Source organism: Mustela putorius, unplaced genomic scaffold (genome assembly GCF_011764305.1).
Source record: "Mustela putorius furo isolate JIRA1106 unplaced genomic scaffold, ASM1176430v1.1 tig00537350_pilon_pilon_pilon, whole genome shotgun sequence".
Lineage (NCBI taxonomy): Eukaryota > Metazoa > Chordata > Mammalia > Carnivora > Mustelidae > Mustela > Mustela putorius.
This window is the reverse complement of record NW_025422471.1, coordinates 2,261,623-2,279,499: the sequence shown is the minus strand read 5'-3', so window position 1 is coordinate 2,279,499 and position 17,877 is coordinate 2,261,623. Positions and strand designations below refer to the sequence as shown.

At 39.5% G+C, this 17,877-nt stretch overlaps 1 protein-coding gene across 20 annotated transcripts in view; it reads left to right on the top strand.

Moving 5' to 3' along the window:
- The window catches only part of PAM (peptidylglycine alpha-amidating monooxygenase), a 155,283-nt gene that overhangs the window by 39,418 nt on the left and 97,988 nt on the right, over positions 1-17,877 (top strand). For all 20 annotated transcript variants that reach the window (XM_045074394.1, XM_045074393.1, XM_045074392.1 and 17 more), the window contains exon 4: positions 10,010-10,097. In XM_045074394.1, coding sequence (XP_044930329.1) covers positions 10,010-10,097 — 88 coding nt within the window. The remainder of the gene's footprint in view (positions 1-10,009; positions 10,098-17,877) is intronic.

The following is a 17,877-nucleotide window of genomic DNA, read 5'->3' as shown; positions in this document are numbered from 1 at the left end:
GTTCATACAATCAGCTCATCACCACGTGTTCACTAAGGATCTACCAGACGCTAAGAAACTTAGGGCCAGCAAAGCATAAGTAAGCCATTTTGTAGAAGAGGAAACAGAGGGTCAGAGAGATCAAGGAACACGCCAGGACTTTTTACTAGTTATGTGCTCCCCTACTGTACGCTGTTAAAATAATAACTGATTTGGATGTGAGGATAGTGAATGAAAGAAGAAAATGAAAGAAGTTATCAAATGGATAGATGGAGCCAGAATACAGCAGCAGCCCATCTCCGTCTTCCTCATGTCAAGTACAATTACCCTTTCATTCCCTCTTCTTCACTCCCTAATGGGAATGCAGTTTTGCCAGAGAGACAAGTAAACCTCAAACCATCTTACAAAACGAAACCCAGTACACATGAAGATTAAAGATTAACAGAAGGAAAAGGGTTTGGATGCATAGGCTCTATGGTGGGCAGGTGATCGTACATAACTTTACCAGATTCCCAAAGTGAAGGCTTTGCTAGGGGTAACCAAGGCTTTACCATGAATGAAAAATGTGGGTTGTCCCAAATTCTTCGTCTCAGGATGCCTTATCATAAGATTAGATATGGCTGAAAATGAGGACTTGTAAAGACGTTAATACTTTATTTCTTTTCTTAAGACATTTATCAATTTTATACTTTCTGCTTTCATTATCTGTGTCTCTTCGATTTTTGAATGCCGGAGAGATATGTACAACCGGATATAGTAGAGACTTGAGATCGTTTGCTTCATACTTGAGTGAACACTAAACAAGTATTTGGCTTGACCATTTTTAAGGCAGTATATCATATAGTGGACAATTTACCGTTTTGCCTTTAATTATACTCTTCTTTGAACATAAAGGAGTAATTCTTTTTTAAGAAAAGCCACTTGTTGGGGAACCTGTGTGGCTCAGTGGGTTAAGCCGCTGCCTTCAGCTCAGGTCATGATCCCAGGGTCCTGGGATCAAGCCCTGCATCAGGCTCCTTGCTCAGCAGGGAGCCTGCTTCTTTCTCCGGCTCTGCCTGCTTGTGCTCTCTCTCTCTCTCTTGCTCTCTCTCACTCTTGCTCTCTCTCTCTCTCTGACAAATAAATAAATAAAATTAAAAAAAAAAAAAAAAAGGAAAGCCACTTGTTCATAAATTTGGCAAAGTTTGGGGTGCCTGGGTGGCTCAGTCATTAAGCGTCTGCCTTCAGCTCAGGTCGTGGTCCCAGGGTCCTGGGATCGGGCCCCGCATCGGGCTCCCTGCTTGGTAGGAAGCCTGCTTCCCCCTCTCTGACTCCCCCTACTTGTGTTCCCTCTCTCGCTGTCTCTGTCTCTGTCAAATAATAAATAATCTTTAAAAAAAAATCCCTTTAAAAAACAATTTGGCAAAGTTAAAAAATTCTGCTATGTGCCAGTTACTGGGCAAGGCAATGGCGATGTGAGGTATGATACAAACTCAAAGAAATATTACAGCCTGGCAGAATTCTAGAAGACAGGAATACAAATATTATAACATCTGAAAAGAACTTTCTCCTTTGGCTTTTGAAATTTCTACAGAAAATCACAAAAGGCAGAGTACATTTCAGATGGCTTATTAGGACTAAAACAAACTCTCTTGATGGCGTGAAAAGCCAGAATTGCATTTGAATAATTCATAATTTCGGTTTTCTGCTTGTGTGACTAGTTATGTAATTCATTTTAGATAAACATACTTCTTCATTTTGAGAGGAAGATACCATCACAGTTGCCATAGAATTTCTATGTGCATATGCCTGTCATATTCACGTTATGAGCATACACAACATCTTTGATACATTTATGTGTCTCTACTGAATTATTAAATGAGAATTAAAGTTGTTTGGGGAAATACAATAATGAAGATAAATATTTTTATGCTTTGAGCAAAATCATAGCTTTCTCTAGAGCATTGCTTTTGTTTATTGTTTTAATAAGAAATCACAGATTGGAATGGGTGAAGGTATGATAAAATCTGCATTTGACCACTGAACCGTGATGCTGTCTAAAAGGTGTTTTACAGACACTCAGAGGAATTGACTCTGACAGCAGCCCACTCAGCCAAGAAATTTGACTGTCGTCTTCATCCACTTGCTTTCCCTCACATGGATGACCAGTAAATAAATGTGTCTTTTCCTTAGTGAATGATGGCAGGTCCCTATCTATCAAATTGCACTATACAAATGAGATAGAAGCCATTGAGTTTAGAAATAGATGAAATTAATCTAGTGATTCATGGCTCTTCGTTTTCTTGGGCTTCTCTCTTGAATGTAGAACAATGTCTACTGCAGAATAGCACAGTTAGACTTGAGTGTTTCCAAATGTGACCTTTCTTCAACAAAGCACATGTTCAGGGGATATTGGGTTACTCCAGAAAATACAGGAACAATCTAATTTTGATCATGCTTATGGGTCATTACGTAGAGTCATTACATGACTCTAAAGATCAACGTCTGGTAGGATGAAGTGCTCAGATAATCACATTTTATGTCATGACAGCAATAAATAGAAGGGTGTGGGGGTATGTGCGTGTGTGTACCTGTGTGAGTCTCCATCCACATGCAGTCTCTCTCTGACTGTTCTGCTTCCAATTAGTTGACTGCGTATCCTTTCCTTTCCCTCTTCACCCAGGATTTTCTCCAGCATGAAAAATGTAGGCTGTCTCTCCACAGGACCATTGGATATCTTCTCAGAAGCCCCCTCGGAAGCTTTTCAGGTTTCTGAGTGAAAGTTACTTGGAGAGATAGCACAAATAATAGGTCTCTGATGAACAGGGAAAACCCGATTTCTTTGGTCACCATCAGGGAGGAGAAGCTGCTACTGTCCGCCTTGTTTCAGAGTATTTCCAGGATGCCCTCTAAGGTTTGGTCACCCAAATACCACATTCCTAACATGACGTCCCCTGATAGCCCCCGGGGTTTTCTCTTCAGGTGATAAAACATAGGGGGAAGAAGGAGTAGGAAGCATCTCACTATATGTTGTAAAGCTGAGAGTTTGGAATGTCTTCGGTTAGATACGTCTGGGGATCACCAGAAAATAACTGACACGTGGACAGTGCTGTCTTCCTGCAGTAATGTCAGAATGCCACCCACCCCCCAGTGCTCCCAGGAAAATGGCCAATTCAGAAAGCCCAGGTCTGAGTCAGATTTGATGTGTGAATGCCTTTCATTAGCCAGGGCTCCGTGGCATTTTGACAGTCATCCGGAAGTAGTCATTTCAGCTCTTTCAGCAGGGCCAACTTCAGGGACTAACTCTCAAAAGGTGAGCATCAGCTGTGCTTGTCAGACCAAACACCATGTGAGTGACAGAGGATTTTCTCAGCATCGAGGAAGATGGTCCATTTGGATCTGCAGAAGGGAGGAGAATAGAATATTCCAGTGGCCAACAGTATGATCGATGAAGGAGCGCACACACTGGGCTCAAGTGTGAGCCCAGCCACCTGCCGGCTGCAGCCTCTCTGCCCTCAAGGCTCAGAAGCTTGAGGCGGAAGGACCAGATTCCCAGGGTCATTGTGAGCTGTGAGAGAGTCAGGGCAAAAGCCCTGAGTAAATGTTAGTGGTTAGGGATGGTTATGAAGTGCAGAGAGCTGCCTGACCAGAGTGCAGAGTGGTGTAGGCAGCTGCATTGTGCAGACTTGGCGGGAGTTTGGTCAGGGAGACTGGTCAGCGTTATGCACAGCCTGAAAAGGCAAGAAGGGGCAATGGGTTTCTTTCTGCAGGAAATTAATAGGGGACCACTGCAGGGATGACATTGCAAATACAAGGCTTAATGAAGCTGAGGCTGGTTTATTTTGCACAGCCTGGCTGATAAAGTCTATCTATTGATTATGTAGTTGGTTCTGACATATACCAAAAAGTTCCATTTTATTTATTTATTTTTAAATACTTTATTTATTTATTTGACAGAGAGAGATCACAGTGAGGCACAGAGGCAGGCGTGGGGGGTGGGGAAGCAGGCTCCCCACCGAGCAGAGAGCCCAATGTGGGGCTCGATCCCAGGACCCCGGGATCATGACCTGAGCTGAAGGCAGAGGCTTTAACCCACTGAGCCACCCAGGCGCCCCAAAAAGTTCCATTTAAAAGTTCTATCATTCAGAAGTTTAATTCTTTTTTTGTGCTTTAATTCCTTTATTCGGAAGCAAAGATTATTTCATTTTAAATTTGTGTTCCATTCAAAAGCTTGCTCATGTGTCTTTTTTCTTAGTTAATTTGGCAACAACAGCTTCAAGTCCTCATAAACCATGTGAAGGGCTCCTCCTGATGTGTACCCCGTTGTCCAAGTTAGTGAGAATTAATGACAATTTCTCTATTAAACTTTCTGATTAAATATGTTCGAGCAAAAGGTCTTTATTTTAGTGCAGAATTGCTTTACGGTTATGCAGGAAACTGACAGAAGATAACATAATAGGCAATGGCTGTGGGTTTTTACCATGCTGCTAAATGGGTTTTGTTGCTGTGGGCTTTATCTGTGTCTGAGCCTTTCTGACCCCACAGCACGATGACAAACATTAAGGATGATTGTATCCTACCTTTCCATGACAATTTGGAGCATTATCTTTATTTTCTGTGTGTGGATTTTGAAATACAATCTTCAATTTGGGGGAAACAAAGAAATGTTTATGGAGGTGATACTAAGATCTGGGTCCCGTTATTTTTATTTTTTTCTTTTAATGATAACAACTCTTTTACATTAGTATGTCTTAAACCTAACATCTCTCTAGTCTCTCAATATTGAATTTAGTGTAAAAGCACTAGCTGTAGTGGAATACGGACACCGCACAGAAATTAACCATGAGCACCAGGGACTTAATGGGGGTGCCTGCTTCAGACCTCAGGTGATTTTGCTGGATCAACAGTTTTACCCGCGCACACCTCCCCCCACCCGAAAGCTTATTTATAAATTTGTTTTAAAAGAAACTTTGTTTTTACTATTTGCCTTGTACATGTAGGAGGGCAGTACAATCCAGGCTAACTAAGATGAGTTAATTAGGGACGACTGGGTGGCTCAGTTGGTTAAGCAGCTGCCTTCGGCTCAGGTCATGATCCCAGTGTCCTGGGATCGAGTCCCACATCGGGCTCCTTGCTCGGCGGGGAGCCTGCTTCTCCCTCTGCCTCTGCCTGCCTCTCTGTCTGCCTGTGCTCGTTCTCGCTCTCTCTCCCTCTATCCCTGACAAATAAATAAATAAATAAAATCTTAAAAAAAAAAAAAAAAGATGAGTTAATTAAACTTTAACATGCTTACGTAATAGGTATTCAGCCACTAAAAGTGTTGACGGGGGTCAGAATCACCTGGGATTCACCTGTGAAACTTAACATGTACACTTGCCTGGAATGACCTCTCAGGTTTAAATGAGATATTGATGGAGGAAAGACGAGGACTGACCCTGGATTGACCTTGAGCATTTGTCTTTTTAATAAGTTGCATAGAATAAATCTAATGTACAGCACTAGATTAAAAGTACCATTGACAAAAATTGTTCAATAACACGTAAAAATATCCACAGCATAGGAAATAAACCGTATGATTCCACGGGGAGGAAAAAGGAAGCAAAGCCAACAATAATGATCCCTAATGATATATACGGGCAGTAATTCTAGAATGCCTTACGTTCTGAAGATCCCAGTTTGCATTTACAAGTCCGTTCTTTTTTATATGATTAGTTAATTATCCATGGTCTATAGTATTCCTCTAGTAGATGTATTTAGCTAACGGGTGTTTCTCCCATATTCAGTGGTAATTTCGGGTTGATTTTATGTGTATGGCTCTCTCCTAACTCTCTAGTTCCTACCCTTGGCTACGTGGGTTCTTCGAAATCTTTCCGCGCCCTGCATCTGGCAGATGCATTGAAATTTGACATGCAGACCTGGATATCCACTTGGAAAGGAAAAATGGAGAGAAAGCCAAGTGCTAAATAAAATTCTATCCTAGGTCACATTCCTAGAGGATTCTATGGCCCTGATTATAGTCTAACGTTAGCTAAAAGAACCCATAAATTTCAAACAACCTCATGCAGTTAGTGCAAATTTTGCTTGGCACTCCAGAACCTAGACCCAAGTATGTCTGCTTAGTGTGTCGGCCACATGCATCCTTTCAAGTCTTTCCCTTCAGATGACATTCTCCTTTGAGAAAACCTTCCACCTGTGCACTTTCAGAGCCATTGCATTCCTTTAATTAATGTGCACAAGGTACTATTTCTGGAGTCATAGTCCTTCAACAATATTTGATTCCCAGGACTGACACTTACTTGCCTATAAACTTTTCCCTGATCTTCTTATCCATCAGGCAATCTGAAACAACACCCATTGAGACTCAAGTTCCATTTCCACTTAAGCAACTGTCATCTTGTTATTGAGTTAGAAGAGTCAGTGGCACTTTTTAATCTTATCGGATATAATACTCCCTTGCGTTCTCACAAGGGCGTGCTTCTGCCCGTTTGTCGCTCTCCCAAGGCTGCCTTTGTTGATTCGGCCTGTCGGTTGTTTTCATTATTATCCTCTGGCTCTCTTCGCCTCGGATCCTTTATGTCTTTGCTGTATGATGGGAGAAAAAGAAAGAAAGTGGGGGTGAGGGGTGGAATTCTTTTAAGATGTGATTTGAAAATATTTACCCATATTCTTTTCGTAATATAGTAATATATTACTATGTTATAGTAATATAGTGTTGAAACCTCCAGTATAGTCCTATGTGTATCTTGGGCCCCCCCAGACTTCATTCTTATTCACTAGGGTGGGATCTTGCTCCGCAAAGCTAGGAATAATAAGTAGGAAGAGAGCAAACCCAGGAAATGAACCTGTCAGACTAATCTTTTCCCGGTTGACCCCTCCCCACCACTGGCAGCAGGCCCTTCAGTGAAATTGTCCAAGGCTTGCTTTGTTGTAGGGCACCTACTGTTTGTTTTAGATTTACATTTTGATAGGACATTCCTTTTGCTGGTGGTATTTTTCATTGCAACTTGCAGTGAGTTGTACTTTGAGCTATAATTATATAAATACTTTGATATTAGACCCATTCTGTAGGATGTGAAAGAGATGGTTATATACCAGTGTATACCAGTAATTTACTTAGCATTCAAATTAGGTCTCGAGGTTCTGGAGGAATGCATGAGTCACTGACAGTAAGCTATGAGAGGGAACTCTGAGGAATGTTCTTCTACTACCTCTAAAGATATTGATTTGTTCCTAATTATAGAAACTAAAATTAAACACTTATCTAGTAGGAGTTCAGTGTGGAGCAAATAGTGGTTCTTAAAATAGTTTGTCAGAAGGAGCAAAAAATCAGAAAATGGATAGAGAAGTTATACTTTGTATAATTTCTGCCCTTTATGAAGGACTATTAGAAGATCTCTTTGCATAAGCAGGGGCCCAGGCAAAACGTTCTGCTTTCCTTCCTAATGAAGAGCCAGAGATTGTATGCCTTCAGGATCTCTTTTTCTCCCAACAGGTCTCCTCTCTGTCCTTCCCTGAATTTTTTGATTAATATTTCATTTTATGAACTTAATGCTAGCCCACTCTGTTTTCAAAAAAAAAAAAGTTTGCCGTATTTCACAACACTACACATACTGCATTAATATTAAAAACAAAACAAAACAAAAAAACTTCTGGGATCTCCTACACGGATCCTGCCAGCTTGAGGCTTTCCCTAAGATTCTGTCCTGAGCTTTAAAAAAAAAAAAAATAATATTTTGTTTATTTATTCAACACAGAGAGAGATCACAAGTAGGCAGAGAGGCACCAGAGAGAGAGGGGGAAGCAGAGAGCCCGATGCGGGGCTCCATCCCAGGACCCTGAGATTATGACCTGAGCTGAAGGCAGAGGCTTTAGCCCACTGAGCCACCCAGGCACCCCTGTCCTGAGCTTTTTTGTCCACCCTTATGGCTTCAGGATTCAATTTTTGAGTGATTCCCAAGTATATAATTCTCTGACTCTTTCTTGAACAAGGGTCACAGAATCCCAATCTTCTGCTGGGTATTTCCATCTGGGTTTTTAATGTTGCTTTGCACCCAGCAGCTTAATTCCTGATAAAATGCACTTGCCATGTTGGCTTATTATCAAACTTCCCGGAATGATTCAAACTTAGGAAGTCTACTAATATAAACCTCCCATAACAAATGAATTCAAGGGGAATGGGAGCCATATGGGCATCATTGGTTCTGAAAAAAACAGGAGTCATCCTCTTGCTTGACAAACCCCTCACTGGACTGGCAGAGGGATATTGAAAAAGAGAGAAAGTAGGAGGTGGATACAATCAGATCAAAAAGTTGGGTATCCATAGAGTGATAGAAGCCATTTGATAAAAACAAATATAAGATAACAATTTGCATCACATACCAAGATAAGTTTAAAGGAATAAAAAACAAAGACCTGGTACTCCTACCTCAGAGCTTTTTCAGATTTAATTCTGCCAGGATGATACCATGGGAAGATTCTGGAAGGGAGGAAGGAAATCCTGCACTTAATTGGAGAGTGAGTCTATGGAGATAAAATTCCTCTTATTCCTTCTGTAACTCTTGGTAACAAATTTAGGCTTGTTAACAGTAGGAATTTCTATGATTTGTGATCTGTGGTAAGCTCCAATTGATTCTTTGCTTCCAGAGTATCTTCTTCAACCTCGTAGGCTTACTGTATTCTTTGATGTTAAGAAACAAAGCCTCAAGTTATAGCAAGTCCATTTTCCAGCCATTCTCTCTTTGTTAGCTTTTTTAAAAAAATGGTGACATGAACATCTCATGATGGGATTTTTAGGCTTTAAGTTCTTATTTTCTGTGCGGTAAGTGAAAAACTTTATTTTTCCCGAACGTTGTGAATCAGAATGGCTCATAGTAGGCACCTTTGTGTTTTCTGACTAACCACGCTTTGTAAGTCATGGTGCTATAATTCGATGTAAAATATCTTTTATTTTATAAATATGTACTATTCAGATACACATTTTAGCAGTAAATGACTTTTCATTGACTTTATAAGACAGATAAAAAGAGCTAACAGATGCAGTTTTGCATACACCTGAAACTTAGGGTCATTTTAGACTATTGAGCATTTTTCTATGTAGAGGGTACTTAGAAACGGTCCTGGGAGTGCAGCATTTCAAATGAAGACAAAAGGAGATGAACCACACCCAAGCCAGGAAAGGCAGCTCATGCCTAATAGTGTCCATGCATACTAGCATAATTTATCTTTAGTTTTGGCTTTGTTTTGTCTCTGAACCCATTTCTGCTTATTTTTAATGTCTCTCAACCAACCACTATCATCAGGAGAAAAAAAGAAATGACATTACATAAGTTCCGGTATCCCTTTAGTAAGTGCACCGTGCCCATCCAGGACAGTGATTTTCTCTCTTTTATACTTCGTAAAAGGTGCATTTTCCAAAAAAGGATACATTTTCCACTTTTACTTCCTAGTAAATTGTTTCTTCCTATCACATCCTGGCGACTACCGTTATTTTGAGATGGAAATATAAATTGTATTATGAATCCTTTTGCTCATGTTCTGACCCTCACTGTGGTTTCTGTCGTGCCGTGTCATGGGGTGTTTTGTGCTACTCAGCACTCTAACAAAATCTGGAAGGGAATATATTGTCAACGCATAGCCTGGAGCTTTCATTTTGCATCCTCATACAGCTCTCAACCTTTATAAGGGGTCTTCCATGAAAAAAGTATGTGTGGGTAGATGTGTAGTTTCAGCCTATTGATTATTTTCTCTTTTTGTTCTATAATAGTTCACTCTACTACTAAATTAAAACATCAAGTCACACTCCTCTTACGGAAGGAGAAAGATAATTTAAACCATCAGGGCCATCTATCCTAAAAGCAACAAAACATCGTTGTTATACAGGAGAAAAAAAGAAATGACATTACATAAGTTCCGGTATCCCTTTAGTAAGTGCACCGGTGCACTTACTAAAGTGCACAGCTATCGGGACTGTTGAATGACACGGTCTCTTGGGACAGTTTGTGCACAGAAGTGTAACTTGCATTCACAATCACGTGTCCTTCTCTCTTAACAGTTGACTTCAAACCTCGAGCCAGCATGGATACTGTCCATCATATGTTGCTTTTTGGATGCAATATGCCTTCCTCCACTGGAAGTTACTGGTAAGGGATAATGGTCCCACCGTCAAAAGGGGTGTAGAAAATGTATGTATTTTATAAGTACAAATCGCATCTGTGCAAGTATTTTGCAGCTGATTAATAAACAGGTAGAATATTTACTTTCCAGGAGGGAACACGGTTCTTTCGCATCACGTGGTTATCATGGTCTGATTATCACCGTTATTGAGTCTGCTATGGAGCACATCCATCAGTCCTTGACAGACTTAATAAATTTATGTCTGTTGTCGTAGATAGCATATCAAGGTACAGACAGCTTATAAAAAAAGGCTGTCAATTTAGATAATGGATGCTCTGATGTTTACTTTTTTAAGCTCATGCTTCAACCCAAAGACCACCAAGGCTCTGTTCACTGAGCACTCTTTTATCCCCAACGCTGTGCTAGGTGATCGTATACACCATTTCATTTTTTCCTAAAGTGTTTCCAGAGCAGTTAATATTGTCCCCGCTTAACAAACAAGGAGCCTGAGCCCCGGAGCTTCAGTATCATGTTTATGATTACTCAGCTGGTTGGTGTCAGATGAGGATAGAACAATGAGTTGTCTGGTCCCAAATCCAAAGTTATTTCCATTTCACCACACCGCCTCCCATTGATTCAAACAACTATTGCAGTTTTAGAATTTATTTTAATCACTGCGGTGAGTCTTCATATCTTGCTATATATGGTCAGTAAACATCTATTAAATGCCTGTTATATGCCAGAATGGTAGCAGATGCTATGGAAGGTTCTAGAATAGATATGCTTTTTATCCCTAGGAGCTTACAGCATAATTATGGCATGAGATCTGCCCTTTCATTTTGTTCTTTGGTGTTCATGAAGATTGGTGAGCTTTGAAAATAGCCATGCGTTTTAAGTCTCCTATTTTGCGACAAGAGCCAGAATCACTGTCCGGTATTGAACAGTCCAGAATGACTAGTGTGCCCTGCTTTGCATGGAAGAAGGGTTTCTTTTGTGCCCCTGTCCCTACATAATCATGTACACTAATAGACCTTTTTCTGTACATCCTCATATTTGTCAGACTGATGCAAGGCACACAGAAATTGCATTCTGGTCGTCGTTACAACAGACAATTGTAATATATATTTGGAACTGTTAAAAGCACAGGGCAATTAGTGGAAATCTCCAGGGACCAAGTATCATCAAAGCATTTGTTAATAGGCTTAAGTTATTTGATGAAAGGGTTGTATCACAGAGGAATCCAGCTCATATGACGGGACCAGCAAATCACAATTAATACCCTTTGCTATCAACATTCCAGTTTTTTGCTCTTCAGTAAATTTTTGTAAATAAGATTCTGATATTAAAAGATTATTCCGTGACAGCTTCTTCTGAATCTTGTTCACCGAATCACGTCCTTTGGCTTTATGTTTTAAAAATATTTCTTCTGAAACTGGCAATATTTATCTTCAGATTAGAATTTGTGAAAACAGCTAGAAGGGATGTCAGCTTTTAAAACCTGCTTTACATTTACCTTGGTTAAAGAGAATGAGTGAAAAAAATAAAACGTCACTAAATGTTATTATGGTTTTAATTAAGAAAAATCTCATTATAAAATGAACTAAGCCTCGTTCATTGTTCTCATATCAAGGGAACATCAGAGCAAATATTATTTTGGTCCTGTAAAAATAATTATTAATATTCTTAAATATACAGTTCTGAAATTAAGTCTAGTAAAATATATTTTCCAAAAGACTGCCAAATGGAGAAAAGAGAGAATTCAAAGAAAATGTAAATGAAAGCAAAAATAGCAATTTTGAGTAAAGTAATTACTACGTGTATTATTACTAACATTATGACTTGAAAGGCAACATAGTAAAATGAAGGAGTCGTGAACTAACTAGCGGAATCCCTGGGTAAATCACTTATGTGTGAACTAGCCTCGATGTCTTCATTTTAGCAAGGGACTACCACCAGATCATTCATAGGACTCCTCTATGCTCTAAAATTCCGTAATTCTATGAATATAAATTGCACGCAGATGCTGAGTCAGATTAGAAAGACATCATTATAAGATACGTGCACTCGTCGAGTCATCTCAAACACGCAGCCCGCTGCATTTTGCCATTCATTTGCATCCCTGAGTAATTTGAGCTCTGAATGGCATTATACGTATGTATGCCATTTTAAATGGATTTTTAGCATCAGCCTTGCAGCACATATTTCCAGTTATCTGTAGGTTTGTTAGGGTTGACTTCCTCACCCTCAAGGACAGTAATTGGTGGTGGGACTTAACCTTCTTTCAGCCAAGCCCAAAGTGTTCACGTAACATTTAAATTTATTTCAATATATGTATATAGTACCTGTTCAGTATGTAAACTAAGAGGTATGCATTAATTGAAACTGTTCTAGTGAGGGGTGCCTGGGTGGCTCAGTGGGTTAAAGCCTCTGCCTTCGGCTCAGGTCGTGATCCCAGAGTCCCGGGATCGAGCCCCACACTGGGCTCTCTGCTCCACAGGGAGCCTGCTTCCCTCTTCCCTCTCTCTCTCTGCCTGCCTCTCTGCCTACTAATGATCTCTGTCAAATAAATAAATAAAATCTTTAAAAAATAAAAAATTAAAATAAATAAATAAAATAAAAAGAAACTGTTCTAGTGACTCCGACTTCCACAACCCAGTCTTATTCTCCATTTAAAAATGGTACAGACTTTTTTTTATCTCCCAATAATTGGCAACACCCTCGCTTCTTTAAAGCATTGGAGCTCGTGGGATATTTCATGGACTAAACTTCGTGGTTGCTTCACAAAAACATCTTCTGCTCCCTCTCCCCGAAGCCACATAGCCTCAGCCATGGAAACAGTCAGCAGATGTTTTCCAACTGCTTGGCCTTTTATCCTCCCACCTGAATTACATTACTAATAACAAAAATCTATCAGTGTCAAAGCCTTGCATTATTTTTCTAAAATGGTTGAGTCATGAAATTTATCACACTCATTTTACAGTTGCAAATCTATTCCTCAACTGCTCCAAGATCTAGACAGTAGTTAATTTACGATTCCCATACTTTCACATGTATTTTTGGATACGATACCTATAATGTTTTTTGATGCTTAAGAATATCAAGAACTTGTTCACGCCCTGGGGAAATCTTTATGAGAGTACAAAACTGTTTTAGTGAAAGAAGAAAAAGCTAACAGGATATTTTAACACACAAACGTCCAGCTTAGATTTCCTTTTCGGTTTTCTTCTGGTAGCTAGGATTACCCCCTCTGTCTTCACTTGAGTGTTCTCGTTTCATTGCCAGAAGGTTGGCAAATAGGTATGTGTCTCTAAGAAAGTAAACATTTTCCCCCTGAAATTATGAAGTTATAATTCATCCTCTGTCTTCCGGCAGCTCTTTTAATATGAAAACAAAGAGCTCTTCTGATGATGTTTCTCTGTTGTGCTGCCCTGCTTTGCTCTTTGTAATTGCCTCTTTCTTCTGTTCATTAAAATATATTTACAGTTATATTACGTTTACAGGAAAATAGTAGACACAGCACGAAGCAGTTTTCATTATGTAGTCATTTTAATTTTAAAGGTTTTTTTTTTTTTTTCCCCTACACATCTTCCAGTCTTTGGTGTCTCATTCCAAATTAGCAGCTCACACTGGTAATGTGTCTAGTTAATTGTATGCATGTGCATTTAAATTGCATACATTGATGTGAACCTTTTAATATACCGTGGGGTGGTCCCTTTATAGTTAGAGTGGGCCTGGTGCTCAATTCCAAATTAACATACCTCTCGAGGATGCAAATAAGGACCGGCTGATGGAAAGGCAGCAGTATCTGTCAGATGTAACCCTCAAACCTTCTTTCCCAGATCTTTAAAGGAGAAGACAATTAACTGTATCTGGGGACCCACAGAACGTAATAGCACCAAGAATGGAACAAGCATAGTGACTTGTTGGATTCCATTGGTATTTGCAGACTTAATTCAAAGCATAGCAGTTCTAAGTTCCCCAGATTTCTTGGCTGAATTTGAGCCATAAATGAGTAGATGATTTGGGGGGCTTTTTTTTTACAGTCAGTAAGGAAATGAGGTGCTGAAACCTGGGTAATTTAGACATAAGGTACCTATTACAGCTCCTCACGAAAAAAGGGTAAATTTTAGGAGATCTTAGAAATGGACATATTGCATTTGTTTATTCTGTAAACAGCTTTATTTTATTTTTATTCTAACAATCAGGTTTGTTTTGTTTTAATAATGTATGATTGGCTATGGATAGTATTTCAGTCTTTGAAAATCTCGATGTTTTGTTCATACAAGCCGTTTAACATTTGGGGCAATTCAGGAGCACCACTTTTTGTAATATGAGTTTGTACAGGCCCGTGTACTTTAATCTGCTGGACACAGGACCAGGGTTTAAAGAGTTTATGACTGCCAACTGCAAGCTTGTGTGTTCACAATACTGGAAGATTAAAGTGAGTGGGCTTCTTATGTACCTACCTGCCTTGTACTTAGGCGTCGTCTTCTATACATAACTGAAATTATTATGTTTAGTCTCAGCCATTAATATTTGATCGAAAACTGTTTCTAATGATGCTTGCGACCTACTACGTTTTACAAATCAGAGATGCCTTCTACAGGTTGTTTGATCTTCTCTGAAAAGAAGCTTCCCAGCTGGTGAAGTGAGGCTATTTCCAGCTGTTCTAACTTGGAATCATTCTCCAGCTAAAGCAGTAGAGCTTTCCCATCCTAGAAGCCTTAGCTTCAATCCCTTTCAACTGCTTCTATTTATTAACCACCTGCTGTGTCTTTTAAAATGCCGCTGTCTCCGCAGGGTTACAGATGCTGATGAAAGAGAAGAGTAGCTAAAACATTATATATATATGTATATATATATATATAGCAGCCAGTATGTGAGACACCCTGCTTGGTTTTTCATTTAAATGACTGTTTTTTTAGGGTGATATTATGTCCACAGCTTAGTTGCCTCCCTTATGATGATAATGATTCTCTGGTTAAGAATGGTGTTTGCATATGCCGCCTTTATGCACCCTCTCCATATCCTAGCTTCCTGTCATCTGTACACAGTGTATCTTCTGCAGCCCCCTCTTCATTTCTTCGGCCACAATGAAACTTCTAAAGTTAAACACATATATAACATCCTTGTCAGTATAAATAAAAATAACAGGGTCTACAAAACCTGTGCTATGCCTGGTTCTAAAGCACTATAAAATGTGCCTTTGGTTGTAGTAGCAAATTTTAGATACAAATCTCTGATAGGCTAAAACTGATTGTATCCATTTTTTAAAATATTGTAATAGATTCATATGATGGTGCATATCAGGGTAGTATGGGGGATCTTTGTTTATTTAAGACACACGTGGTACTTATTGTATTTACCAGTGATTGTAACCATTGGCTAATTTTTTAAAAGACTGTTTGTTTATTTGAGAGAGAGAGAGAGAGAGAGAGAGAGAGAGAATGAGTTGGGGGGAGGGGCAGAAGGAGAGGAGAAGCAGATTCCCCTCTGAGCTGGGCGTCCCACACAGGGCTTGGGGCTCGCTCCCAGGTCCCCAGGATCACAACCTGAGTCAACCGAAGGCAGACGCTTAACTGATGGAGCCACTCAGGTGCCTTCCTTGGCTACTTTATAGAAACCTGGATTAGAGGTGTTGATAGGAGTTCCTTAGCAACTGACCACTTCTTAGTAGACCAGTGTCAACTTTAATAATGTACAACGGCATGATTGTAACAATTTGACAGTTTCAACAGAAACAAACATTACATAACTTTGAACAGTTGTTCTTTCCTGACAGACTAGCATTTATGTTAAACAGAATAGCAATATTATAGCACAGTGCTATAACATTCAGCCTAGAGCCAATTGTAATAAACACTAATCAAATTATTTAACCTGTGTTGGTTTGTTTCCTCATCTGTAAAGTGGAACAACTAATCCCACCTAATAGGGCCATGATGAGGAATAAGTAAAGGGATGTAAATAATAGTGCAGTGCTGGGCACGTAGATGTACTTAATAAATAGTAGTTGTCATTCTTATTTGTTTAATTAATAAAATATTTCTTAACCAGCTATCATGTGCCAAGCTCTTTGTTAGGCACTGAAAATTTGGTGTGAACAAAACAGACACACCCTCCTTTTTTATAGACTTTATGGCTTTTATCTCACTAGGAAGGTGGGGCGTGTATATTTTGTGGCCATTTATCAGGCTGGTGACTTTTAATCACTGCTCTTATTTAGCTTTCCCAGTAAGTTTCCTACTTATTGATGTGCTAATAGTAATACCTATTGTATACCCACTGAATTGATATTCACATCAAATTTGTCTGAATTGGGAAGTATGTTCTGTGGGTTTATAGAGAGCAGTTAATGAAATTTGAATACCTTACCCATTCCAGATACAGTTTGGAATGATCAAGATATCCTACATATGCCATTGATTATATATTGTGTTTCTTAAAGAGACGTTCTCATTTTGGATTAATTTTCCTGTGGCCCTGATATTTAATTTAGTAAAACTGGAATTTAAGTCTACATAGACTTAACTTGAGGGCGTGACAATTTTTAAAAATTTTTTTAAAAAAATTTTTTTAGCGGCACCTGGGTGGCTCAGTTGGTTAAGTGCCTGCATTCAGCTCAGGACATGATCCCAGAGTCCTGGAGTCGAGTACAGCATGGGGCTCCCTGCTCAGAGGGGAGCCTGCTTCTCCCTCTGCCTGCCACTCCACCTCCTTGTGCTCAGTCACTCTCTTTCTGTCTCTGACAAATGAATAAATAAAATCTTCTAGAAAATTTTTTTACACATAAAAAGAAATGAGTTGTCAGTTCTGATCTTCCCTGAGTAACCTTGGATTTTAAATAGCCTTTAACGGATACAACTAGAGGGTACTTGAACAGTCAATCATGCTTTATTTGGATAATGAAAAATGACAGGTTAGCATTTTTCAGTGCTTGGCATAGTCTGAAAATATTCATGCCGTCTGAATTGTTTCCCCATGGATTAGAGGTGAAAAGGCTCTAAAGCAGAGGTCCAAGAATCCAGAGTAGTTTTCTTTTGAAAAGTTAATTCTCATCATTTTTACTACAAATACTAAGAAACCACAAGGGAGCTATGTGAATCTTTTCACGATTAATTGGCTTAATCTGGAGGAGCCTTAAGGAGAAGCTGCTAGAATTTTAAGACCAAGAGACTCAGTTAATGAGGCCTGAAGTTACAACAGCCGTTGATCAAGGGTTACATTACTTCCTAGCCTTAGGACTTTTCTTATTAATAAGAATAGTAAAGGGCACCTGGGTGGCTCAGTTGGTTGAGAGACTGCCTTCGACTCTGGTCATGATTCCTGGAGTCGCAGGATCGAGTCCCACATCAGGGTTCCAGCTCTGCGGGGAGTCCGCTTCTCCCTCTGACCTTCTTCCCTCTCATGCTCTCTCTCACTGTCTCAAATAAATAAATAAAATCTTAAAAAAAAAAAAAAGAATAGTAAAGATCTTCCTTATTTTATAGGACTCTTTAGAAAACCAAAATACCATCCTTATCCCTTTGGTCTTTGTTTGTTTGTTTGTTTGTTTGTTTTTTAAGCAATGTCTATATCCAATGTGGGCATCAGCCTACAACCCCAAGATCAAGAGTTGCTTACTTGATCGACTGAGCCAGCCAGTCGTCCCTCCTGTGGACATTTTGTGTGGAGAAAATACGATGTGTTTTGTTTTGTTTTGTTTTTCCATTTAAAAGGGAAGATAGAAATCCGACAATGAAAAGGTGCAGGGACTTTATTCAAATGCTCTTTGCCACTCTGTTGTATTTTTCCATTGTATTATCC